This window comes from Acanthochromis polyacanthus, chromosome 4 (assembly GCF_021347895.1).
Source record: "Acanthochromis polyacanthus isolate Apoly-LR-REF ecotype Palm Island chromosome 4, KAUST_Apoly_ChrSc, whole genome shotgun sequence".
Classification (NCBI taxonomy): Eukaryota; Metazoa; Chordata; class Actinopteri; family Pomacentridae; genus Acanthochromis; species Acanthochromis polyacanthus.
Window position 1 is genome coordinate 21,365,034 of NC_067116.1, and position 26,015 is coordinate 21,391,048.

Consider the following 26,015-nt stretch of genomic DNA (forward strand, 5'->3'; position numbering starts at 1 on the left):
GGTCACCCCTGCTCTAAGGCTTAATTATGGCCCCTTACACTGAACATTGTTAATTTAAACCACAGTGTAACTGTGGGATTGTGCTTACAATTCTCTCTAGCTAGTTGCCTGCTGCTTTTGCCAGATGCTTATAAAATGAATCAGATTCTCACCGCTAACGTAATACTTGTGTTGTTGTTTTAATTCCAGAGCAAAGCAGAAGGGATGACTTGGAGGCTCTGGGTCACATGTTCATGTACTTCCTCCGAGGCAGCCTCCCCTGGCAGGGCCTAAAGGTACTGTAGTGTATTATTTGATATCCTCCACACTTGCTGATATACATTTGACTCCTGTAATCCTCTTAATGCGCCGCCTACCTTTTCCTATTGCAATCCAAAGTACAGCATCTCTTTCATAGCTATCATCTGCATGACCTTAGGGACAGAGAACAAGGTGTTTCTAACCACACCCTCTGACACTGGTGACATTTCAAGGTCTTTCCATTGAGCCGTCTGTTTTCATAGTTGAACCCAAAAGGCTAATAAGTGTCCTGTGTGATGTAGTGATAATCTTTTGTCAGTCACCTGACACAAAGTGTTGCCATCAGCCACTTCACAACAGGCTTCTGTATGTCATTAAATCTGTTTATTTGCATGGCATACCATTCTTCTTGTCATTTTGTTTTTACTTGAAAATCAGGAAATGTGGTTCCTACATTACAGGTCCATCTCCTTGTGTTGGAACAGCTTAATGCAGCCGAGGGTACAGCAAGTCCCTCTGCTCACCCCAAACCCAAAGACCTGAGTCTTAAACTCCTTTTAGCTCTTTAAAACTAGGCTTTATTATAAACACTCACTAAAAAGGCATTGTGCTAATTATTTGGTCTGACATTATAAATACACCCAAAATATGAGGATAGCGGTACATGACATGCACAATGTTGATGGTTTTCCTGTGGATTTATTCTTCAAGTCCATTTCATTTGCCCATTTGCTACTACAGAAATGATCATATACAAGAGAAATCAACTTCCACATTTTCTTTTCATCCAAACAGTTTAGAGAAAGTGCTTTAGAGGACTACCAACAGAGACATATTAACTCCAGGGGTGGCTAATACCTGGAGGGCAGGTTATAGCAGACATATATTATAGATGTACACAGAATAAACCAGAAGACACTCATCTGAACATTTGCTATGTGGGTGGGAGCTCTTGGTAGATGAATGTGAGGGGTGTATAAATGTGGGGGATGTCGGATGGCTCAGGCCAAAACAAGCCCTCACCAACCCACGGCGTTACAGTTTGCATCAAATTACAATGATGCAATAGAGTGATCAGTTATGGAACCTACACGGAGTTGTACTCACATCTGTTTGGAGTTCAGCAGTGTTTAGTCCTGCATGATACATTTTAAATGGTAGAACAACTGGTTAGGAATGATCAACATGAGACAGTTCATGAGAGAAATAAGGTTAGAAGATGATAGAAGTAGATTTAGTTTAAACAGTACACATCATGTGTTGATGTAATAGTACTTAGCCGTTGGAAAGCAATTACAGCAGGATTATAGTGCTTCTGTTAACACCTTTAGCTTGGTATTGCTAAGAAGACATACCTCACTTTAGCACACAGTAAATGTCCAGTCAGAGCCATCATGTGTCACGTAGAGATGTGACTTCAAAGGTCTCCGATGTAAAGCAGGGATCGTTCTGACAGGTTGGAGAACCATCTGGTTTATATGAGCTGACTTCACATCCCCTGATATAAAAATGTTTGTTTTTGTGCAAAATACAAATGCTTACACAGCTTTAAAACTTGTATACCACGAATCCTTCACTGTCACTGCCAGAGCTTGTGGCAATGATCTGTTGAACATTCTTTTGTGATTTAACAATGCAGTGAACCTTTTCTAAATATAAAATGCTATGACAGGTTATCACCAACACAAGGCTGCAGTGCTCTACATATCTACGTAATGACTCAAGAATTCAGAATGACTAACCACAGAATTTATATCTGTCTGCAACAGAGCGCCCAGTGTAAAACACATTTGAATGTTTTACCTATTCATTTAGACAACAACTATCTATGTATTTGCTCAAACATCGAGTATAATAATCATGTATTTTAATCTCTTTGCCCTCCAGGCTGACACTTTGAAGGAGAGGTATCAGAAAATTGGAGACACCAAACGAGCAACACCAATTGAAGTGCTTTGCGAAAGCTTCCCTGGTCAGTAAAACCAACTTGTCTCCTTTTCAGTGTGGGGTTTCATTTCATTCTCATTTGAATTTTAGTTTCTTGTCATTTGACAGCGTGCTCTCTTTTGTTACAGAAGAGATGGCCACCTACCTGCGCTATGTGAGGAGGCTGGACTTCTTTGAGAAGCCTGATTATGATTACTTGAGGAAGCTCTTCACCGATCTGTTCGACAGGAACGGCTATGTCTTTGACTATGAATATGACTGGGTTGGCAAATCACTTGTGAGTACCTCTTACTGAATCCCTGTGGCCTCTTCCTGCTTTTTCTTTAAAATCTATACTACTGTACTTGGACATCAAGTCTTGTGTTTGCAATTGTTTTCTCAGTGTGATCAGTGTGAAAATGATTATTTTTGTAAAAACTATCACCTAAAACTGTCCTCATTGTGACCCATCAATAGACCACCTTAGTTCTCTCTTTGCTTCTTTTAACTGATCTTTATTTTGACGCTGAGTTTGTTTTCTTGTGTTTCTCAGCCCACACCGATAGGCCCTATCCCCAGTGACACGCCCCTGCAGCCCAGCAGCAGAGACAAAGCACAACAGCAGACCAAAAACCAGGTGAGGTTACCACCTTAAAACTCTACAAACAACACACCCAACTAGCAGTCTGCCAGCTCGACTGACTGACCAGCCAACCGACCCTGTCATTCAAGTTCCTCTGTCAGGCTGCACTTGTGTCCAACTGTAAGCAACTTCCTGGAGAAAATGGCTGCTGTTTGGTTCCACTTTGTTCTCCGTCATTCCTGTTCCTGACTCAAGTGTGACTGGTTGACAGTGACGTCAGTTTTCCTCAAAATCGCTATCAGGCAATAAGAATTTTTTTAAAAAAAGCGAAGTAAATGATGTGCACAGTCATGAGGGAGACCCTTCTGCTCCAGCTGTGAAACAAAGCACTGTTTTTGGCTTCGAGTGATTTTTCACACCTTGCCACTCTAAGCTCCAGTCATTGCATGCATGAGTTGAAAATGCAAATTGCATTATTCATACCAGTAATGACAAGCTATATGCTTAGTGTGTGACAAAGTGTAGACTGTGTGTTTTCGTTTTAATGGCATGCTATCCAAGCCTTGTCTTGTTAGTTTTAAAAATAGGATGATAATTTATGAGTTTTATCACATAAAAACATCTATATAACATCTCTGATAGACAGAAATAATGCTACATATCATGTTGTGCTTGTGGAGTCTGACTCATCGTTTCCAGTAATGCCATACAAGGACTGCATTCGATTTTATGATCGACTTATTACTGTGGACTCTAGCCTCTTTTTACTGCTCTCCATTTAACATGATTGGCTTGGTAACAACTTGCCACCTTTTAAAGCTTTCAAAGCACCACCCTCTGTACCCTGTACATTGTTCATGGCTATAAAAACCTCTAATGTCCCGGTTAATTCAGTCAGCCATATGAAAAGTCACTATCTGTTATCTGTTTTCATATCAGTGGATTAAATTAGTAGGTGAAAGAAGAAGGAGAGTAAATTTTCCAGCCCGTAAATTTAAGCACAACGTTAGAAACCTGTGATGTTGTTTACCGAGCTGTAAACCTGAGTCCTCAGTTAAAGTTCAGAAGTTGTTGCTCCTCAGATACCTGAAGACACAAATGGATGTCTGTGCTGTCCTGAAACGCAGTGGTAGCTGAAGTGATCAAGGCTGTTTTCTTTTACTCCTGCATGACTTTATTAGTGTGTTGATCTGTGCTTCACATAATTTTTTGCTTCCCTCTACTCCTCTATTAACATAGTTTGTCTTAACAAGCCTGCTTCTGCTTGGGAGATGTCTTCTATAATTTTTTTTGTTTTGTTTCTTTTTTTTTATTCACTCCCCCTCCTCCTTGTCACTCCTCCTCCCACACCCCTGCCCTCACCGCCTTCCACCACATTGCCTCTCCTTCCCTCACCCCTGACCCGTTGCCCCACAACCCTCTTCACCCTCTTCCCTTCCCCCTTCTCACCACTTCACCACCACCTGCCTCAACCCTTTTTGCTCTTTGCGTCAAGTCACCTGAGCCCAAAGGAAGTGAGTCTCAGCCCACTCCCGTGACCAATAAGGAGACTCTGGGGTCGCACCTCACGGCTGAGCGGCTGGGGGGCTCTGTCCAGGTACTGCTGCTGCTACTGCTGCTGCTCTGGTGGCTAATGCATGAAGCCACGTAGTTTTGTGTATGTCTGATCCCCTCTCACTGACTCCACACTGCCTGCCTGTTAGATGCTCCGTCTTGACTCTGTGTGTTTGCATCGGAATGTTTGAATCCCTGTGTGCCAGTGCTTTGCCTGTCGCTCTCACTGCTGGATTCGTCTTGTGTGTTTGTAGGCGGCTTGCAGTAAAGACCATGCAGAGATGACATCCAGCAGTATGCAAACCTCATGAAATACAGATTCAGTATAATAAGAAAAACACAAAGAAAAAAAAGTAGATTCTGAAAAATGAAAATGGAAGAGCAATCTAAACTGTAAATTGAAAAATTTTCATAACTTTCTGTATATGTTATGCTATGTCAGAGGGTACTGATGGTATTACAGCACAAATCAGAGGTCTTCATAGTAAATGTGGCACAAATGTGCCATCTAGTGTTGGCTAGTAGAATTACAGCTTTTTAAGGACAGGCTCACATTTTTGACATGCAAAGTTAACAGGTTTTTCTTACCATTACTTTTCCTCTTGTTCATACTGGTTTATGCTCATTTTATCCTTTTCTTGTGTGCTTAAAAGGAAAATCACGGGAGATAAAATCTTAGGCAGTCTGAGTTATTCAATTTAGTTTCTATCTTCCATGCAGAGAGGGAAGATTGTAATAAAAAACTACAACTTTAAAGGAGCTAAACTAAGGAAAGGCTTTCTTAACTGCCAGAATAAACAGGAGGAATCATTACAGCAAGCAAAATATTTGTCAATGGTCATACGGACACCTGAATGTTGTTTTGAACTGACATGAAAATGTGTAAACCTGTCCTTTAAACTTCTATGAAGTTGCTTTAGTTGGCTCATTCCAGGTTACTCGCTTAGCTGCTCTCCTTATCTGAAGGGGCTGATAACTCGAGATAATCAAGGCTGCATATTTTTATGTGAATGTTTATCTCCAGCCTGTAATCACCGGCTCAGACTGTCTGTTTGTGAGCAATCTGGTGTCCTTCTGTAATGATGCAGGTGATGAGCTCAACGAACGGCGAACTGAACACTGATGATCCCACAGCTGGACACTCCAACGCTCCCATCACTGCTCCCACCGAGGTTGAAGTGGCTGACGAAACCAAGTATGAAACAGCTGTCTATATGCATAGAAAACATCTGGTTGTCTTTATCAATCACTTTCTGGTTGGTTGGGGATCAGTAGCAGGTCCAAATCCAGTATTGACGCCTAAGCAGACGGAAATTTTTTCTTTATTCCTTTGTGACACTAATGTTCAATCTCATCTCAATTTATATAACACATTAGGGTAACTGGTATAACCTGCTCACGTTGACATTTTTTGTCCTCACAAATGATCAACGGCTGAGTACACACAGTAACTTGCAGAGAGCACTTTAACCAGTCAGATGACAGGAACTGCCAGTAACCAGCTGCAGTTCATTTAGCCTGCAACCAGAGGTGGTGCTAAAGGTTGTAAAAAGTTGAATGTGGGAAACCTGTGGCTATAATCGCAACATTTACTGACATTCAGAAAACCATGTTTGTCACAGAAAAGAGGTTCCGCAGGTAATCTGAAAACTTCTACACACACTGCGGTACCCTAGATACATGCTTGTGGCGGATTAGTAATCAGAAGTGGGATGTAGATTTCAAACAGTTGTCCAAATCAATAGTCAGCTCATTATTGATCAGAGATCAATGTAGAGAATAAAGTATAATTTCTGTTTTTCACATGTGCTGTAAAGCAATTTTCAAACACGGATGCCTGATGTTTGCTGCTCAATGGACTCGTCTTCATTAGCTACAGGACCACAGTAACGCTGTCTGGTTAAACTCTGTCATGCTGACAAAACCCCCACAGTGCTCTCGTCCACACACAAACCAAAAATCACCTCACCCGTCCACAACAAGGAAAATTTAAAGCAGCTAAAGTCACAGTCACAAAATTACTCATTTAGATTTGGACATTAACATTCCAGTTAACCTTTGTGAGTGTCAACATGGAACAAGCTGTAGTCTGAGCGACCGCCTCTTCAGTCATGTCGGTATTAAACGGCAAACAAGCTGCAGTCTTTCATCTTATTAAACAGTAAGAAGCTCCATCTGGTGACACAACCTGGTACTACAACTAATATACATGCAAGTCCCTCATCTCATGCCTTATCACTTGAGATGTTTTTTATTGCTTAAATTATTAAAAGCAGTCAATCAGCTACACCTCTCATTGGAAGCATTACCGCCATGTTCTTTGCTTTTATATTTCAGTTTGACTTTAACAAATTGATTAAATAGGAAAATATGTCACGGTTACCTGTCGTTTTATGTATTTATAAAACCTCAACTGGAAAGCTAGTTGGTGCTAACATGAAATTTGCTCATTTGTTTCTCCAATCTGCTACTCTGATTGCAAAAATAAAGTCAAAATCAGCTTTTTGCAGAAAATAAAGTCCTCTCTGTCTTTGTTCCCTGCCATAAAACCAGTAAAGTCTGAGTGAAGCTTACTGAGTCTGGATGCTACAAACCAGAGAGCAGTAACGAACCAGCTACTGAGACCCAGCCCTTACAAGCGTCATGTGAAAAATAAAGATGTGTCACAAAATGTCTGTTTCTCTAAACGTACTTGTTCCTCTGTTTTGCTGCAGGTGCTGTTGTTTCTTCAAAAGGAGAAAGAGGAAAGCCCTCCAGAGGCACAAGTGAAAGAAGAGAACGGAGAGAACTTGAAACATTGTGGTCACTGTCAAGTTTTAAATGGAAGCAACTACACAGACCCACCTTCCCTGTCCCTTATCTCTTTCCAGCTTCCCCCTCACCTCCTTCCCCCTCTCACCTTATCCTCCCTGTCACCATGTACCTCCCCCCTCGCGCTCTCTCTTTCTCGTCCTCTGTGCCCCCCCCCCTCGGCTACTGGCGAGTTAAAGGAATGTTGCGGTCCTACCGACGCCACAACAGACTCTTGATTCCTTAACAGATGAAGAATAAACGTACCTGCATTACAACGGGGGAGTGGAGGGGGGCTTGAGAAAAAGTAAAAAAAGCTGTAACAATGAAACTCGAATACCGTGGCGTGAATATGAAAAAAGATACTGTTTGAAACAGTTGTTGTATTCTAGATTCCATAAAGAGCGTGTATTGTTCGAACAGTCAGCTGTTGATCAGGGGAAACCATTCAAGTGGTTCGAGTGAAAGAAATCTGCTCCTTAGGAAATTGTTAATTTTTTTTCTTTGGTGTGTGTTTTGGGATCAAGGTAAAGAGGAAAAGGTGAACTATGCTGATGTTAAATCTGAGAGACACAGGAAGCATTTCATCTATAAAACAGAAATTGGAGGATTTTTATGTATTTTTTTTCTTTTTTTTGTAAGTGAATCCTCAGTTTTCGAAGTCCAATCCCTGCATTGAAGACTTATTTTTATGTTGTAGTGTTCTGGAGTTCAGTTCTTTCCTCACTCTGGCTTTCTTTTTGTCTGTCAACGTGGACTTTGTAGCACAGTCACTGGCCTCAGGTACTGTGGAAGAATGAGAGAAACAGATATTAAGCTCTCTTATTATTATTGCACTTTTGGAAAAAAAAACAATTACAGTGGAAAACTTTAGGGTTTGAAATTAACAATTACGAAAACAACTTAATAAAGACTGATCTAGGAAGAGTCCTTCACAACGCTTATATCTGAGTTATGGCTGAAAAATGTTGGCGATTTACATGGAAAAAAGAGATGTCTTTTGATTTTTATTTCTTACATCAAAATAATTTACCAGGAAATCATAGTTTGTGCCTTTCTAAGTAAAATGTTTAAAGCTCAAGTGAGTGTCCCGCGATGACATTTTATCTAATCTGACCCAAATGCTCACTGGATTACTGTGTGTGTGTTTGTGTGTGTTTGTGTGTGTATGTGTGCGCTTGCAACTGTGGAATGATGACCGTGCACATCCCTCTCTGTCACTTGTAAGCAGTAGACACCGTTTCCTCTGGCCCTGTGCCGTGACAGTCAGCACATCTGTACAGTGGTGGCGTTTGCTTTGGAGGCGCGTGGGGACATTGTGCCGGGTCAAAGAGATCTAACAGACAACAACCCAAATCTATTTGATCCGTCGCTTCACTTCATCTGGAGGTCACAGACAGACATGCAGCTCAGTGAGCTTTGCTGCTTCAAGGTGCCCCTGAAATTACTGGAGTGTTTCTGATCAAACTGGACTAGTTCAGAAAGAACAATCTACTTGGTTTAAGTGACAGCTGATTTCATGTGTCACTTTGATCCTTCCTTTTACGTCTTTCTTTGTTTGCTGTCATGTCTGACAGCCTGCTGCTCTGTGTTCATCACTGCCTAAAGCTTGTGGGTCGTCACAAATAGCAACTTTAATGTCCTTGAGCCATTTCAAGGAGTAATCCAGCGATTTTAATATTTCACTCCATTAAGCAGAAGGAACAAACAGTCCAGCTTGAAGGGGATGAGGTTTGCAGAGTGAGGCTCACATTCTAAGAAGCATTGGAGCATGGCCCTTAAATTCCTCCTATAAAGCCCACCTTTCCTTTTAGTAACAGGTTTCAGTGTCACTTCAAACTTGATAAAATTCATCCTATTGTTTCTGTAGGTTCATGTGTGCCTGATGGAAGTCTCCTTTAGAGGCCTCTCTACCGCTATGATTCATTAGATCATGAAGGTTAACTTTAGATTTACACATTTCACAAGACTGACTGACCAACCAGTGTGTCATCACTGTATGATGTGAACCTTGTGAAACATGTCATGAACTGGTAAAGGGAAGTTTTGTCTGTTCTCCCCACTTTAAGCTTACAAAAAATGATGTTGCAAATATGTAAAAAAAAAACATGATAGTGAACTAGGGACAAAAAACTGGACATTAGAGACAAAAAGACTGAATGTTTTGTGACTGAATTTCAGAAATAATAATGTGGGTTCAGAGTTAATTCCAACCAAACGCAGATCATTGAAATCTCACATGATCAAGATTTGACTTACAGATAAACTGTTGAACTTTTTATGAGTTAGTGTTCTAGCTCCACATGTGAATCTAAATGACTTTAGGAGAGAGAAATGTTTGTGTGAGTATGTTCGGAGGAGTTAAGTGCTAAAATCGGTGGCTATGCGAAGGATGGAAAGAGGAAGCAGCTGTATTTGGTAACAGTATTGACACTCACGAGTTTTAAACGCCACTCATAACCATATGGCTTAGTTTAGACGACATATGAGGCGTGTACTCTGCAGAGCTGTATGTTTGCTGCTGTATAATAACCCAAACACAAAGCAAACCTCCAGATGTTCCGAGGATGACTCAGGACGCTCCAGGCGCGCTTTTACGCGTAAAGTTCGTCGCCGTATCCAAAGCGCCACTGACAGCTGAGAAAAGCTTTTGTTGGCACAATGAATGATTCCACTAAACGCTAAACCGGTTCAGCTGACCACCGAGGGCACCCAGCTTTGACATAATCCGTTACAATAAATAATTTAGAACTGGGGGACTTTTTTTTTTCCTTTTTTGAGATTCTCAGACCAGGGTTGAACTGTGTTTCTGCTCTCTTAGTGTAACTATTTGCATTATGTATTTGTAAATATGACAACGACAGATCTCTAATTGTGAATAAAGAAGGTTTTATCACAGGAGTCGACCATGGAGCAGTTTGTGCCTGCTGATCGGTCTTTATCAGTCTGCAGGCGGCTTTGTTACGCAGCGGGGCATTTTCTGAACGACCTGTGCGCATCCATGTGGTTCACCTACCTGCTGGTCTACCTGCACTCGGTGCTCGGCCTTCAGAGTAGCTCCGCAGGTGTGGTGCTGCTCATCGGACAGATAGCGGACGGAGTTTGTACTCCTCTGGTGGGATACGAGTCTGACAGGACGGAGGGCATCCAGAGACACGGCAAGAGGAAAAGCTGGCATCTGTTGGGCAAGTATCCGAGAGCATCTTCACTTTAGAAATAATGCAGGAGTCTGTCCTCTGTGTGCTGCTGCAAATGCTAAGTGTTTATCAGTTAGAAACGATGATGATGGTGCTCACACGCAGAAATGTCTCATTGTATTTTATGCAATAATTCTGCATTAATGAAAAAACATTTAGATGAAAGTAAAAATGCATCACTGTAAAAAACACAACTAACAAAACTAATATGGAGGCAGCTAAAGGGCCATAAAAAGTTTAAAATAAGCATTGGGGAATTTTTTCCCATAATTACACCAAGCTTTAAATTTAACTGACATGTTATTTTGACTTTTAAATCAAATTAAATCAAATCAAATCAAACTTTATTTATAAAGCACTTTTCATACAAAAAAGCAGCGCAAAGTGCTGTACAACATTTAAAAACATTAAAAATAAGAAAACCCATCCCGCCCTCCCTCCATATAGGCACACAACTGCACACGCGCACACGCACGCACACACACACACTCACCAATGACTGTAGGAAGACATGGCGTGGCACCGACGATTGTGGAAAACGCCTCCATTGGGGCCGTCCACACCGGGAGGAGCTCCAGGCCGTGCCCGCCGGAGGCGCCGGCACCCAGACTCCCCGACCACGACAGACACGGGGACCCCACACCGAGGTAGGGAGCCCCCCAACTAGCCGAGCCGAGGACAACACCCCCAGCAGCAGACCAGACACAGCCCCCAGTGTGGAGGACCCCCCCTGAGGAAACACTGGAGTTGAAAGAAATAAAATAAACAAATAAATAAATGTGGTAATAACTAAATAATGGGAAGTAAAAAACCGTAAAATACATAAGATGATAAATAAGGAATGATAAGAACATCAGAATATAAGAAGGCTTAAAAGATCAATTAAAAGCCTGATTAAAAAGGTAAGTCTTTAACCTTCCTTTAAAAACATCGACAGTCTCTGCAGTCCTGAGGTTCTCCGGCAGGCTATTCCAGAGGCGGGGGCCATAATGGCTAAATGCCGCCTCACCGTGGGTTCGAGTTCTTGGCTTGTGGTATAATTAAGAGTCCGCTGCCAGAGGACCTCAGGGTCCGCGAGGGTTGGTATGTTAAAAGGAGATCGGACAAATAAGAAGGCGCAAGGCCATTAAGACATTTAAAAACTAATAAAAGGACTTTAAAATCGATCCTGAAACGGACAGGGAGCCAATGCAGCTACTTTAAAACTGGTGTAATATGCTCCCGCCCCCTGGTCCTTGTCAGCACACGTGCGGCTGAGTTTTGTAAAAGCTGAAGATTAAAAGTACTCTTTTTGGGAAGACCAGAGAGCAGGGCATTACAATAGTCTAAACAAGAAGAGATAAAAGCATGCATTAGCACCTCCATGCTGGCCTGAGAGAGAAATGGGCGGACTCTGGCTATATTCTTAAGATGATAAAAATCTATCTTTGTTATGTTTTTAATATGTGGGATAAAATTCAGCTCAGAGTCAAAAATAACGCCCAGGTTTTTTGCAAATTCTGCTGGTTTAAAAACTTGTAATTTAGGTAAAAGTTTCTCTCTCTGACCTTCAGGACCTGTAACTAAAACCTCAGTTTTGTCCTGGTTGAGCTGTAGGAAGTTCGCTGCCATCCATGACTTAATGTCTAAAATACACTTTAAAAGAGTATCAATTGGCCCTGTGTCATCAGGAGACACGGCAATGTACAGCTGTGTATCATCAGCGTAGCTATGGAAACTGATGCCGTGTCTCCTGATGACGTCCCCAAGAGGAAGCATATAAAGATTAAAAAGAATGGGGCCTAAAATTGACCCTTGGGGAACCCCACACCTAATTTCATGGGTTCCTGAGGAACACGTATCCATACTTACATAAAAACATCGGTCTGAAAGATAAGAGTTGAACCAGTTAAGCACAGTACCAGAGAGGCCAACCAGGTGTCTGAGTCTGTTAAATAAGATATGATGGTCTACTGTATCAAAAGCGGCACTTAGATCCAATAGAACCAACACTGTTAGTTTTTTATTATCTAAATTCCACCTGATATCATTTAAAATCTTTAAAAGTTCTGTCTCTGTACTGTGGTTCATCCTAAAACCAGACTGTTGTGTTTCTAAAATGTTAATTCTGTTTAAAAAGTCACTGACTTGGTTAAGAACCAGTTTTTCTAAAATTTTACTTAAAAATGTCTAATGAATTAAATTTGCATGTGGTGATATATGTATACACAACTGTCTAAAAGTTTAGGATCACTTAGAAGTGTCCTTATTTTTGAAAGAACATATTTTTAATAAAGATAAAAACAAAATTAATCAGAAATATAGTCTAGATGTTAATGTGGTAAATGACTATAGCTGGAAGCAGCTGGTTTTTAATGGAATATCTCCATAGGGGTACAGAGGAACATTTCCAGCAACCATCACTCCTGTGCTCTAATGCTACATTGTGTTAGCTATTGGTGCTGAAAGGCTAATTGATGATTAGAAAACACTGTAATTCATGTTAGCACATGAACAAAAGTGTGAGTTTTCATGGAAGACATGAAATTGCCTGGGTGACACCAGTATGTATGTGTATATACACTATATTGCCAAAAGTATTCGCTCACTCATCCAAATAATCAGAATCAGGTGTTCCAGTCACTTCCATGGCCACAGGTGTATAAAATGAATGCAGACTGCTTTTACAAACATGAGTGAAAGAATGGCTCGCTCTCGGGAGCTCAGTGAATTCCAGCGTGGAACTGTGATAGGATGCCACCCGTGCAACAAATCCAGTTGTGACATTTCCTCGCTCCTAAATATTCCACAGTCAGCTGTCAACTGTATTATAAGAAAGAGGAAGTGTGTGGGAACGACAGCAACTCCGCCACCAAGTGGTCGGCCACGTAAACTGATGGAGCTGGGTCAGCTGATGCTGAGGCGCATAGTGGCAAGAGGTGGCCAACTTTCTGCAGAGTCAATCGCTACAGACCTTCAAACTTCATGTGACCTTCAGATTAGCTCAAGAACAGTGCGCAGAGAGATTCATGGAATGGGTTTCCATGGCCAAGCAGCTGCATCCAAGCCATATGTCACCAAGTGCAATGCAAAGTGTTAGATGCAGTGGTGTAAAGCATGCCGCCACTGGACTCTAGAGGAGACATGTTTTCTGGAGTGACCAATCGTGCTTCTCCATCTGGCAATCTGATGGACCAGTCTGGGTTTGGCGCTTGCCACGAGAACGATACTTGTCGGACTGCATTGTGCCAAGTGTAAAGTTTGGTGGAGGGGGATTATGGTGTGGGCTTGTTTTTCAGGAACTGGGCTTGGCCCCTTAGTTCCAGTGAAAGGAATTCTGAATGCTTCAGAATACCAAGACATTCTGGACAAGTCCATGCTCCCAACTTTGTGGAAACAGTTTGGAGCTGGCCCCTTCCTCTTCCAACATGACTGTGCATCAGTGCACAAAGCAAGGTCCATAAAGACATGTATGACAGAGTCTGGTGTGGATGAACTTGACTGGCCTGCACAGAGTTCTGACCTCAGCCCGACAGAACACCTTTGGGATGAATTAGAGCAGAGACTGAGAGCCAGGCCTTCTGACCTCACAAATGCACTTCTGGAAGAATGGTCAAAAATTCCCATAAACGCACTCCTAAACCTTGTGGACAGCCTTCCCAGAAGAGTTAAAGCTGCAAAGGGTGGACCAACGTCATATTGAACCCTATGGATTAGGAATGGGATGTCACTTAAGTTCATATGCAAGTTAAGGCAGGTGAGCCAATACTTTTGGCATTTGTATATATAAATAAATTTACAATACTTACAGATATTATGCACTCATGAAAACACGTTAAGTCAACGTTTTGTCACGAATTTGTTCAAATTAACCCATAAGAACCCACGGTGACACCAGTGTAAAAAGCACTTTGAGTGCTCCAGTCTATGTGGTCCACTTGATCTGTGGTATATCCCACATAATTTTCCTTTAAGGAAAAATGGGTCTGGGTTCTTATGGGTTAAAATTTTACAGTATTAATCGTGAATGTTGCAGTTTCAGTCAAAGGAAAAGAAAATATTTGTGAAATAATAACAATAACTGGTTATTTGCAGTTAGATGTTAATGGAAATTTACACTACACACGTTCATCCGTTGTCTATTTTTAAAATTTTATCAATGTTTCAAAAATACAGCACAAACCTATAATTAAAAAGAGAAAATTTGTCAATCTATAGATTTTTATTATTATTTTTTGCATTCCACTCCATGCAATAATGTTACCAACAAAATGTGCCAGTAATATAGAACTTTTAGTGCTTTTTCTTATGTAATTTTTTATTAATGAAGACGGTTGTAGGTTGTGGGAGATCATGAATTTGTTGATAATAGAAGTAGCATTTACATAAAGTTAGTTACAAGTTGATGGCATCTACCAGAAAACCAGTAAGCTGACCAAGAACCAAAGAAGAAATCTAGTTGTCTTCTACTGAAGCTCTTAGAATTACTAAGATCTGAAGAACAGAGAATTTACACAGACCTCAGTAGTTGAGCCTCCTTACATCTGATGACAGAGCTGAGTAAAAGAGAACTAGAATGTGTAACTGTTTGACATGTCTTGTGTTATTTTTGTCACGTTTTAGACGATAAACTCACTCACACAGCCAAAGAAGTTGAGACAGTTGGTGACCAAAATTCACGTTCATTAAATGGTTTCAGAAGTGGTGGACTAACAGCCGCCCTGGTGTCCAACAAAGCTTTGACTAAGAGGGGTTTTTTTCTACAGAGATAGAAGGTGATTCAGGGGATGCTGGCGCCAATGCCCTGATGCTTCAGCTGACTCTGGACCTGGAGGGAGTGTAGAGGATAAACTGACTCCAGCCACAGCTCTCATGAACAACCCTCCACTGTAAAATTACTGACTTCTTAATATCTTCACTGATGGACCACCAGTAACCTGAAATAACCTGTGAGTGAGACATGGTAACATCACATGTCCTCACCAAGGTGATAAATCACCTTTAGTAAATCTGCAGGGGATGTTTGGTGACGAGTCCACATGAAGGAGCAATATAAAGTGTTGCTGCTGGAAATACCACATTAACAAAAAAAGTCATTTTTAAAGTTTTCTAAGTGGTGAACAAGGTGCCATTATCGAGGTGTCTCCAGGCTCATTGTCTGGACCACAGCACACTTTTTGGTCACGCTGATATTTTTGAAACGCTCTTTAGACATCCTCTTGAATATTCACAAACCTTTCTCTGTTTATGTTTCAGGAACCGTTTGTGTTTGTGTGTCTTTCCCCTTTATTTTCATGCCCTGCCTGACGTGCAGCGACATCACTCCTCAGTGGGCGCAGATCCTCTACTTCTCCCCCTTCATCATCATCTTCCAGTTCGGCTGGGCCGCCACTCAGATCTCCCACCTCTCCCTCATCCCAGAGCTGGTGTCCAGGGAGAGCGCCAAGGTGGAGCTGACCGCATACAGGTGAGCTGACCGTATACAGGTGGAGCTGACCGCATACAGGTGAGCTGACCGTATACAGGTGAGCTGACCGCATACAGGTGGAGCTGACCGCATACAGGTGAGCTGATCGCATACAGGTGGAGCTGACCGCATACAGGTGAGCTGATCGCATACAGGTGGAGCTGACCGCATACAGGTGGAGCTGACCGCATACAGGTGGAGCTGACTGCATACAGGTGAGCTGACTGCATACAAGTGAGCTGACTGCATACAGGATCCAGCAACTCAGCTCATTTCATCAGGCTGTAAGATGCAGAGCAGTTCACTCAAAAAGGAAGCATAACGTCATTAGAAGCAGGAGCATAAATGTTTCAATAATGGAAAAGCAGAATATGGTTTTGCTTCATCTTCATCAGATTTTAACATTATCTGGCTAAGTGACGACTGTTTGTATTCTTTATATTTAGATGGCAGACAGTGTCAAATTTCACATCTAATTCTTGGCCAGAAAACAATTAAGCTTCCATACCAAATTTTATTCATCTTTATCATACTGGTTAGATCAGATTTTTCTCTTCTGATTGGGATATTTTACTCTTAAATTTTCAAAGCAAGCCACCTGTTGCCTTCAGTTCTTTTCACCTGTTTAGGTATCTTTCCAACCTCTACTATGTGACTTGAGCCTCCCTGGACTGTCTAAAACTTAACAGCAACGCAAAAGAACTAGCGAGATGAAGCATTGTATCAAAGACTGTGAAAAACAGCAACCAGGCAGAGAAAGCAGGCAAACTCCTGGTGAAAACACAACAGAGGAGCTCATATTTCAAAGAAAAGTGAAGTAGTGATTGTGTCATCATGTCAGCTGTGGAGCTCCAAACTAAAAGCTCCAAACTGTGATTTTTGCATTAAAGCTATTTTCGTTGCCATGGTGCTGTTTGATTTCTCCAAGTGTGTCCGTGAACGTGCAGGTACACCTTCACTGTGGTGGCCAACATCACCGTGTACACCGTGGCCTGGCTGCTCTTCCACTTCCAGTCCCAACACAGCGTGGACCCCTCCATCACCGACAGCCTGGGCCAGGCAGACATCCCACTGTTCAAGGTGAGAAAAGAGACATCTGACAGATTTCCCCTCTCTGGGAAACTCGTGGTTCTTACTTGAGCTGCGTTCACAGGTGCTGGTTCTCATCCTGCTGGCTATTGGAGCGCTGTTCTCTTTGATCTTCCACATCGGCACTAAAGAGCAGACATCAGTCAGTGAGACAGAGAACCGTCTGATCAGCTCCTCATCACAGGAAGCTTTTCCTCGTCCTGTATTTCAGTGGAAACACTGGCTGAAGGAGCCGTCCTTCTACCAGGTGACTCCTAAATCTGTACTTTCCGCTTGCTCGTGTAGGTTCCTTTCCATTTGTTTCATAAGGAAATCTGTTGTACAAAATCTCAATATTTTCTGACATTTCATCCAGCATCCACATAACTGTGACAAACTACAGCTCAAGAAAAGCTCACAAGTCTTTGTACTGACTTCCATTCAATGCAGATGACTGGACTGTGAAAACACACGACAATATCTAAAATTGTATGCAAAAGGTGCAAAAATAATGCCGCAATTTTTGTTTTAAATTTAATAAATAACTTCAGAAATAGCTTGAAACAAATCCACCCTTTAAACCCCTCTCTTTTTTTAAGGGATTTTGGGAGGTAATTGTTCCAGCACCTTGAAGAACTCACCACAATTTTTCAGTGACCTTTTTCTGTCTCATCATTTAAGGCCCGACTGACTCCATGATGCAGGAGCTACAGTATCTGTCGACTCCTTGTTCTTGTTGTTGCTGAAAATGGTTCTTCATGACTCTGACTGCATGTTCAGGGTTGCTGTCATGCTGCAGAATAATCATATTACATGATGGATAAGAAACTAAGCATCTAAAGGGCCTTGATATTGCAAGGGAATGTGCTTAAAAACAGCGTGTACACCGATCAGACAACGTTATGACCACCTGTCTAATATTGTCGTGGTTTCCTTTATGCTGCTAAAACTCCTCTGACCCAGTGGGGCATGGAGGCAGGACCTCAGAGGATGTCCTGTGGCACTGGGATGGTTGTAGTGAATTCTGTGGGTTGCAGGGTACATGGATCAGACTTATGCTGGTACATCCCACAGATGCTCAGTAAGATTTGGATCTGGTGAGTGTGGAACCCATGAACAACTTAGGTCTGTGGTGTTCCCCGGGTCACTCCTGAGCAGTTTTTGCACACTGGAAAAAATGCCCCTGTCAAAATAAGAAATAAAAAACTTATTTCAAAGAACTTTTACCTTGAAATAAGTGAAACAATCTGCCAATAGAACAAGTGAATAAAGGCTTGTGAGATTTATTGAAATAAGATATATTTAGAATATTGAGATCTTGAAATTAGCTGGGAAAACTTATTTTAAGTCTTATTCTACCAGGATTGTCAAGATTAGGTGTCTAAACCGTCCTACTGTCCTCATTTACGGCACCAAAAAACTATTGTTGCCTTGTCTGAAAAAAAAATCAGCAAAAAAATTCCCCAAATTTATAAAACTTTGCAAAATCTTCAGGAAGAAAATTCCTTAAGAGGTTCCCTTAAAAGTTTAATTTTAAAAAAATCCCCAAATTTCGCAAGAAATTAAAAAAATAAAAAATCTAAAAATTGTAAATATTTTCAAAAAATGAGTAAAAATCTTCCAAAAAAATCCTAAAAATATCTAAAGTGATTACATATATATCAGTAAAAATTCTAATATTTTCTTTAAGAACATTCAGGTAAAAATCAATTAAAATTCAGCGAAATTCGCTGGATTTTGTTTGTTTTTTTTCTGAATGTTCTTCAAGAAGCATTTTTTTTTTAGCATTTCTGTTTTTCCACCAAAAAAAATGTTGAAAAACTTCCCCAAAAAATTGAAAATGTGGAAGTTTTCACTGTGAACATATATATATATATATATATATATATATATATATATATATACATATATATATATATTGTCGTTGTTTCTCTCTCTGGTGTCCATGATGTGCAGGTGAAGGAGAAAATGTCCGTGACACTGACTTTCTTTAAAAGTATTTTATTAAAAGAAAGAGCAGCATCAGTACAGACAGAACCTGCCTGGAAGGAGCCGGCCAATTGAATCCTCCTTGCTTGACAATAGCCAGCGATCACTTTTATAGGTTTTCAACATATAGGAGGGGTCAAAACAAATGGTTCTTTATTGCCTACCATATGGGGAAAGCAGAGAGCATCCCCAAACAACTCCCCCTTGTCTACAACAGCTGAAGAATCCCTAAATCAGTGTTTTAGACAGAAGAACCCTCATAAAAACACCTCCAACAGGGCTCTGTAAACAGGACACTTTCCCATGGCATGGGTTGAATATAATGCAGATTCCATCTGTGGTCAGAGACACCAGAGCAGACACTACATATAACAAGCAACTCATATCAAATACTAGAACAAACAAAACAGATTCTATACTACTAACTTAATAAGTAATACATGTAACAGATCAGATACCACAATATATATATATATTACACATGTTTAACTTTAAAACTGGTCAATTTGACCTGCAGGACGAAATGAGGGTTAGAAGAAGATAATTTCGAGATTATTTGACTTAACAAAATATTTAAGATGCATTGTCTTTAATCAAGTCCCTCCATCTTACTGAAATGTAATTTAAAAGAATGTATCTTAAATCAAGTGGGATGAGACATTTTGACTAAAAATAAGACCAAAAGCCTTGTAAGATTTTGAGTTTTTGGCTGTATGTCGGAGTGCATTGTCCTGCTGAGGGTGGCATCAAGGACTGCTGTTACTAAGGGGGTGGGGGGTTGCTAGACCTGCAATGCTTAGCTGGGTGGTACACACCAAACATCCACTTGAATGTCAGGACTCAAGGTTTCTGGAACGTTGCATTAGAACAAGATGACTGAAGTGATTCACTTCACCTGTCAGCGGTCATAATGTTGTGGCTGATCGGTGAATGTCTCGTTTTGTACCAGGTGGCTTTTCTCTACATGTGCACCAGACTAATCGCCAACTTGTCTCAGACCTACATCTCAGTTTACCTCACCAACTCGCTGATGCTACCAAAGGTACGGCTGCACCTTCACACGCCATCTGACCTGTTGTCTCGTTTGTGAAACACCGTGTCGCAGTTTAATGCTAACGTCGCTCCTCTCCTTCAGAACTTCATTGCCATCATACCTCTGGTGATGTACGTCAGCGGCTTTGTGTGCTCGCTGCTCCTGAAACCGGTCAGCAGGCTCATAGGCATCAGTGTGAGTGTCTCACTGTTGCTTCAGCCAACACAAAGCAGTGACTTGTGATAAACGTGTCTCTAATTATGACTTGTGATAAACGTGTCTCTAATTAATGAGAGTCTCTACTTCATGTGATTAAAGCAGTTATTATATCCAGAGAGACTAAAAATCTGGATGAGTGTGAATTTTCTGAGTTGACAGGTTGGTCAGCTCTGTGACTCCAGTTACACTGAAATAGAATAAACATTATTAGATTAAATTCAGCAATGAAATGTACTTATACTCATTTAAACTTCTTTTTTCCCCCTCGGTTTATGTTGCTTTTTCATTTGTGTGTCTTTATTTTCTTGTCAGATTTATTTCTATTTCTATAATGTAATTTCTTGTAAATAATTTAAAAATTAGCACGCTTGATATTTTTAGGGAGGTGTGTAGATGTGAGAATAGTTGCAATTTTAAAAAATTGCTACATTTTATTTCCTACATTGGACAGTAATCGCATGCACGATTTCCATCTCCATTCATTTATGTATTCTCTTCATTTCAAAGATTACATTTAAAATAGGAACGGATGCATCACATCTAAAGCCCAAAAAATTAGAGCTACACTACACTTTACCTGTACAGTCTGTTTATACGAACTCTGTTATCATGTTAGAAACAGCACTGCCTGATTGATGAATTACTGATTTAAAAGAAAAGATATTCTGAAATGAAGTGTATTTGTCTGTCGTCAGATCACCTATTTGGTCGGCCTGCTGCTGGTGCTTGGTTTCGCTATCTGGGTGTTTGTGGATGTTAAACTGGGAGCTGAGAGCATCTTTGCTGCAGCAGTGCTGCTGGGAGCTGGTTCAGCTACCATCCTGGTCATGTCTCTGTCCATGACAGCCATGCTGATCGGGGAGCAGACGGTGAGTGGAGGGGAACGGACCTACAACAGTGTTACAGCTCTGACAGAGCATGGGGATGAATCTCATCACGTTTCTATTCTTTGTTTTTTTGGTTGTTTTTTTTTAGAAACCTAAAACAAAATCACATGCAAATCACACTTCATCCAGACCTTTGGGGGTGCAACAGAATATGCAGTTGCTAAATTCTTTAACCCCTTCTACTCCAGCCATTTCCCCCCCCCCCCCCCCCACAAAACAACTATGACTATGAAGCCACACAGACTGTGTGGATGATTAAGATCCTGAGGTTTCTGATCAGAGTCTCAGAAATAATAAATAATGATCCAAAAACACAGAGCATAGCAGCAGATAGAGGGACAACTAGAGCACAATGGCATTTTATTTATGCTTTTTATGACAAATGACAAAAAGCTTCATCACAAGGAAGAAATAAATAACTGTGTGTTTTAAATATCACATCAGAATCATCTGTCCAGACACAGCAGGGTAAGCTGAAGATGAGTATATTAGCTGTGTAAGTGTGGATTGTTACACTGAGATGACCAGTCAGCCCATTCCTGTTGGGAGGACCTCAGCACATATTAGTGCTGTTACATGTCTTCCAAATCTGTCTTTCTTTAGTGACATTTTCTGAAAAGGGATGAATGAAAACACCAGATGAATGTTCACAGAGGGTCTTCTGTGTGTCTCATTCACTGCTGCAAATAACGGAGTGGGCTTTTCAGATGGATTTCATTCTATTTTAATTGTGCTTTCTGCAGTGACTCATATAATCTTGGTCTTGTTTGGCAGCAAAGTGGAGCTTTTGTTTACGGATCGATGAGCCTCACAGACAAAGTGGCTAATGGTGTGGGGGTCATGCTCATCCAGAGCATCCGGCCGTACAGGTGAGTGTCTGAGATGGACGCCCCACAGTCTTCTGTCTGTAAAAGTGTGGAAGCTGGCAGGAAAATTGTTGGCATTTTGCACAGATTCAGGAACAACCACAAGTTGGTTTCCCCAAGTTGTTTTCGACGTGTCCTTAACAACAATGGAGCGAAGTGTAGATCTGGCAAGCTTCATTCATTCCTGACCTTTTTCGATTTTATTTCTTTTGCTTTAGGCCCCCTAATACAAAGAGTCTCTTTGTGACCCATCCTCACAGATTGCATTTTAAGTTACGACTAGTTCAATTAAAAATATATTTTCTGCTTTTAGAGTGGCCTGAAGAAAAAACAACAGAATTAAAGATTCAATAATTATTCAGATTTATTATATTGTGATGCTTCTTTCTTTATTTTCAACAAAGCACACAGACGTGGTTTTAGCTCCATCAGTAAATCTTTGTTCAACTTCACTGCTTTGGAAATATAACTGTGCTGTCTCTACTACTTTAATAACCGTATTAGAAGAGATTAAACAGCTCTGTGCAGTAGGTGCAGTTATTAGACCGAATGAAAATGCACCTTAATACAGCCAGAATCCTATTCTTTCAGTTAGCCCAAAAAATGCAATATAACATCATGGTGTCCTTGGCAGAAAATGAAGTCCCTCTTCCTCTGTGTGTTTTATAATCGGAGCTTCTCTGTTTTATGTTTTGGAAGCTGCTTGTATATGTTAGTGCATGCTAGTGTTTTTGAGTTCCTCCCTTTGATACTGTTGGCCATCCTCGCTTTATAAAGAGACACACAACAACCTTCTGTCTGTAAAAGCAAAAGTGCAATCTAACCTTCAGCCAGTGCTCAAAAAGCTATATATATATTTAAAACAAAGTATTGTATTATTATTGTCTATTATTTACCAACTTTGTGTGCATATTTTAGCTCAGTCTGAGCCAGTTTTTGCTGCTCTCTTCTGGTTCTTGTCCTCTGTGATGTCTGCTCCGGACTTTGTGTGTCGGTTTCACCACAAATCATTTGATCCAAAGGACACACAGACAGGACTGACGTTGGCATTAAGGAAAGATAGATGAAGTAGATTATGGTACTCGAGTTGACATAACACAGCCATTTAAAGTATTTTACAATGCTACCATGACCTGGTGAATGTGGCTGGATTATATTTGTTGGCTCACATGCACACAACCTTGGGAGTTGTGAATAAAAGTAAACTGGGGAAGAGCTGTGCCCATTTGTTTTGGTGTGAGATCATGGTGCTTTGGAGATATCCAGTCATTCTGAATGTTGCATACAGCATCTTTAAATTGTAACTAGAGTTGACCTGAGCTTACACAAGTTAGTCAGTTTCACAAAAACCCCAAACAAAATAAAAATCTTTGTGTCACTGTCTTGGAGAAAACTGTGCTTCTATACTATACAGCAGTTGGTCTTATCAGCTTATGGTCTTATCATGGCTGTTCTTTAACTCACTAATGAAGCTGAACAGATCCTTTTGACTGCAAACATTTGGCTTGTCACTGTCGGTAAAACAACATTGACAAGAAAACACTTAGAGAGCGCAGTATTCTGCCACGACTACTGAGTCGTATCATTTCCGACAGGTAAAATCTTGAAAAAATTTGTAGCAGAAATCCCAGCAACATTGAAAGTTACCATTTAATATCGATGTACCCACAAACAAAAGGACCTTATGCTGAGCACAAGTGTGTGTTATGCATGTCTATGTTATGTACAGATACCGAATCGCATGACCTAAATATGTATCTGATGGATTTGTCCCGATAAGTCCACGGCAGACGATTTGTAGTAGGCTCACAATCATCTGATCATCAGCAATTAGTTACAGTGACGCTGTGCCGCTACTTCGCAATAATACAGATACCTTTAACAGATCCATTAAATTCAGGGCGTTATCAACAGCACTGCCACCTGTAGAAGCCAAGCCACCTCTCCTCAGAGGAAATTATGTAACAGGACATGATTTAATTCATTTTTTTAAACTCCTTTAGTACTTGTATCATTATCTCGCAGTGATATAAAAATTTTTAACAAATCCATGGACCCAGATAATAAGCCGCATCAGGGCCAAAATCTAATCTCTTGGTCATTGTGTCATTTCTGATGTTCCCTGAAAATTTCAGCCAAATCCGTTAGTCTGTTTCTGAACAATGTTGCTAACAGACAGACAGACAAACGCTCGCTGATCATCACGTAAATGACCTCCCCTCCACGGACCATTAATACACCTGTTTATTCCCTGCTGTGACATGTCAGGTATCTTCTGTTAAGAAGGTCCACTTAGATTCCTGATGGTTTCAACAGTAGATCAAGATAATGTATTTCTTTTTGTATTGCATTTGCAACCTGGATGATCAGTTCATAGAGTGAGAGTCACTGCCTTCAAACAAAAGGTCGACCTTTTATTCTGTCGTCACTGATTTTGTGTGCGGTCAATTTGGCATATCTTATTCCTCTGTCGCGCAGAGCTCCACTGTTGTCCAGAAATATTCAAAAATACATTAGCATGTCACACACTGCCTTAATAGTACTTTATTATGCATACTGTACAATATTTTTAGTCTGTTACATGCACTACAGAAATATAGATTCCTGCTAATGAACTGTTTGCTCCTTGATAATGTTTGCCAAAATCTACATTGCCCAGCAGTTTTTAAAAAAATGCTGACCAAGCACGCCCTCAAGAGAATAATAGAACCAACACACCACAACAACTGCTCAGGAACAGCTTAGGAAACATGATAAAGACCCAAGATGTTGACCTGACCTCCAAACTCCCCACATCCTAAAGGATCGAGCGTCTGTGAGATGCATTAAACAATAATGTTTTGGCTCGACAAAGCCAATGATTACAAAATAATAATGCAGCGGTTCTTATCAGTCTTTATGGATTATGGCAAAAAAAACAAAAAACAAACTGTGTTCAACCAAAAAACTATATAGACTTGGGGGAATTAACTTTTCCTTCACAATTGCTAATATTTTAAATTACCATTGACTTAATGATTGGTAGCGTTAACACACATTTTTTAACTGAATGCTCTAAGATACTGAAGAATACTAAATTAAGTTGTGTCAAGGAGTATTATCATGTTGTTTAAAAGTAATTTTAAGTGTTATGTACTTAATTGTCATAATTATGAACACAAGCTTTTAAATTTATAAATTTAAAAAGAGAAGTTGCTCCAATATTTTGTGCGGGAGGAGATTTAAATTTTGACCTCAAGGTGAAGAAAAGTGAAGAAATCAAGCCAATTACATCAACTTGAAGTTAATTAAAAAACAATTACAGCACAAATTTGAGTTTCAATTACACACATTATTAAGTTGATGCAATTACCAACATTACATGGCAACCAAATATAAGACACACAGTCGTACGCTTGAACTTATGTCTTTGTGTTTTTCTCTTCAAAACTGCATCACTAAAAGGTGTTTTCTAGTTTTGCTGCTCACATTAAGTCTTACTCCTCTCTACCACCACAGCTTTCTAACAAAGGTTATCCCACTTTTCTCTTCTGTCCTCCTCCACAGCACTGGCCCGTGCTGCCCAGCTTGGTTTTACCGTGATGTCATGGCTACGGTAACCGGGGGCGTTGCCGTGGCTGCAGCACTTTGCCTGTTCACAATTCTCATCTGGCCAATCAAAATACGGAACAATTAGTGTCAGTGATAGTATTCAATGCACAATGATAAACAGCTGCCTGCTTCAGGGGGTTTATCATATCCATAGCTCTGTTGGGATTAGATATTTAGGATTTATGTTTTTTTTGTTTTATTTTATTTTGTTAATGTTTTTGCTGTTTTATGCTTACGCCTGCTATCTATACTATCGAAATGTCACACTGCATTTAAGCTTCATGAGACTCATTAATATATGAATATATTTATACAGTATTCTGCCATTCTGAGACTTTTTAAAGGAAACACGTTGTTGCACAAGCCATCAATCACTAACTGTAAAGACTGTGAAGCCATGCCACCCTCTAGTGCCTGAATATGTGACTACACTGCTCCACGAGAAGAGCCTCTGAGGCTGAGAGTTGTGTTACATTGTGTTGTTATGCGTTATATTACACATAACTGAGGACTGAACCTACAATTCTCCATATCATGGTGAATTTGGGTATTTCACCATTTACAAACTCGCTGCCTCATGGAAACTACACAAAGAATGTTTCATAAAGACACACTTTAGGCACTGA

The 26,015-nt window shown here is 40.5% G+C and overlaps 2 protein-coding genes across 6 annotated transcripts in view; both read left to right on the forward strand.

Moving 5' to 3' along the window:
* Positions 1-9,991, forward strand: part of csnk1g2b (casein kinase 1, gamma 2b) — a 46,793-nt gene extending 36,802 nt beyond the window's left edge. For 2 of the 5 annotated variants that reach the window (XM_022201527.2, XM_022201529.2), the window contains exons 6-12: positions 190-275; positions 2,128-2,212; positions 2,316-2,464; positions 2,720-2,803; positions 4,245-4,346; positions 5,392-5,498; positions 7,018-9,991. In XM_022201527.2, the coding sequence (XP_022057219.1) occupies positions 190-275; positions 2,128-2,212; positions 2,316-2,464; positions 2,720-2,803; positions 4,245-4,346; positions 5,392-5,498; positions 7,018-7,072 (668 nt within the window). In that variant the 3' untranslated portion in view covers positions 7,073-9,991. The remainder of the gene's footprint in view (positions 1-189; positions 276-2,127; positions 2,213-2,315; positions 2,465-2,719; positions 2,804-4,244; positions 4,347-5,391; positions 5,499-7,017) is intronic. The other 3 variants (XM_022201530.2, XM_022201532.2, XM_022201531.2) reach the window with 3 other exon arrangements.
* Positions 9,992-10,001: 10 nt separating this feature from the next.
* Positions 10,002-25,688, forward strand: mfsd12b (major facilitator superfamily domain containing 12b). The gene is made up of 9 exons (XM_022201518.2): positions 10,002-10,278; positions 15,526-15,736; positions 16,684-16,816; positions 16,890-17,072; positions 19,743-19,835; positions 19,929-20,021; positions 20,741-20,914; positions 21,707-21,801; positions 25,345-25,688. Exons 1-9 carry the CDS (start codon positions 10,002-10,004, stop codon positions 25,472-25,474), a joined length of 1,389 nt encoding a protein of 462 aa, XP_022057210.1. The 3' UTR covers positions 25,475-25,688.
* The last annotated feature ends 327 nt before the right edge of the window (positions 25,689-26,015 follow it).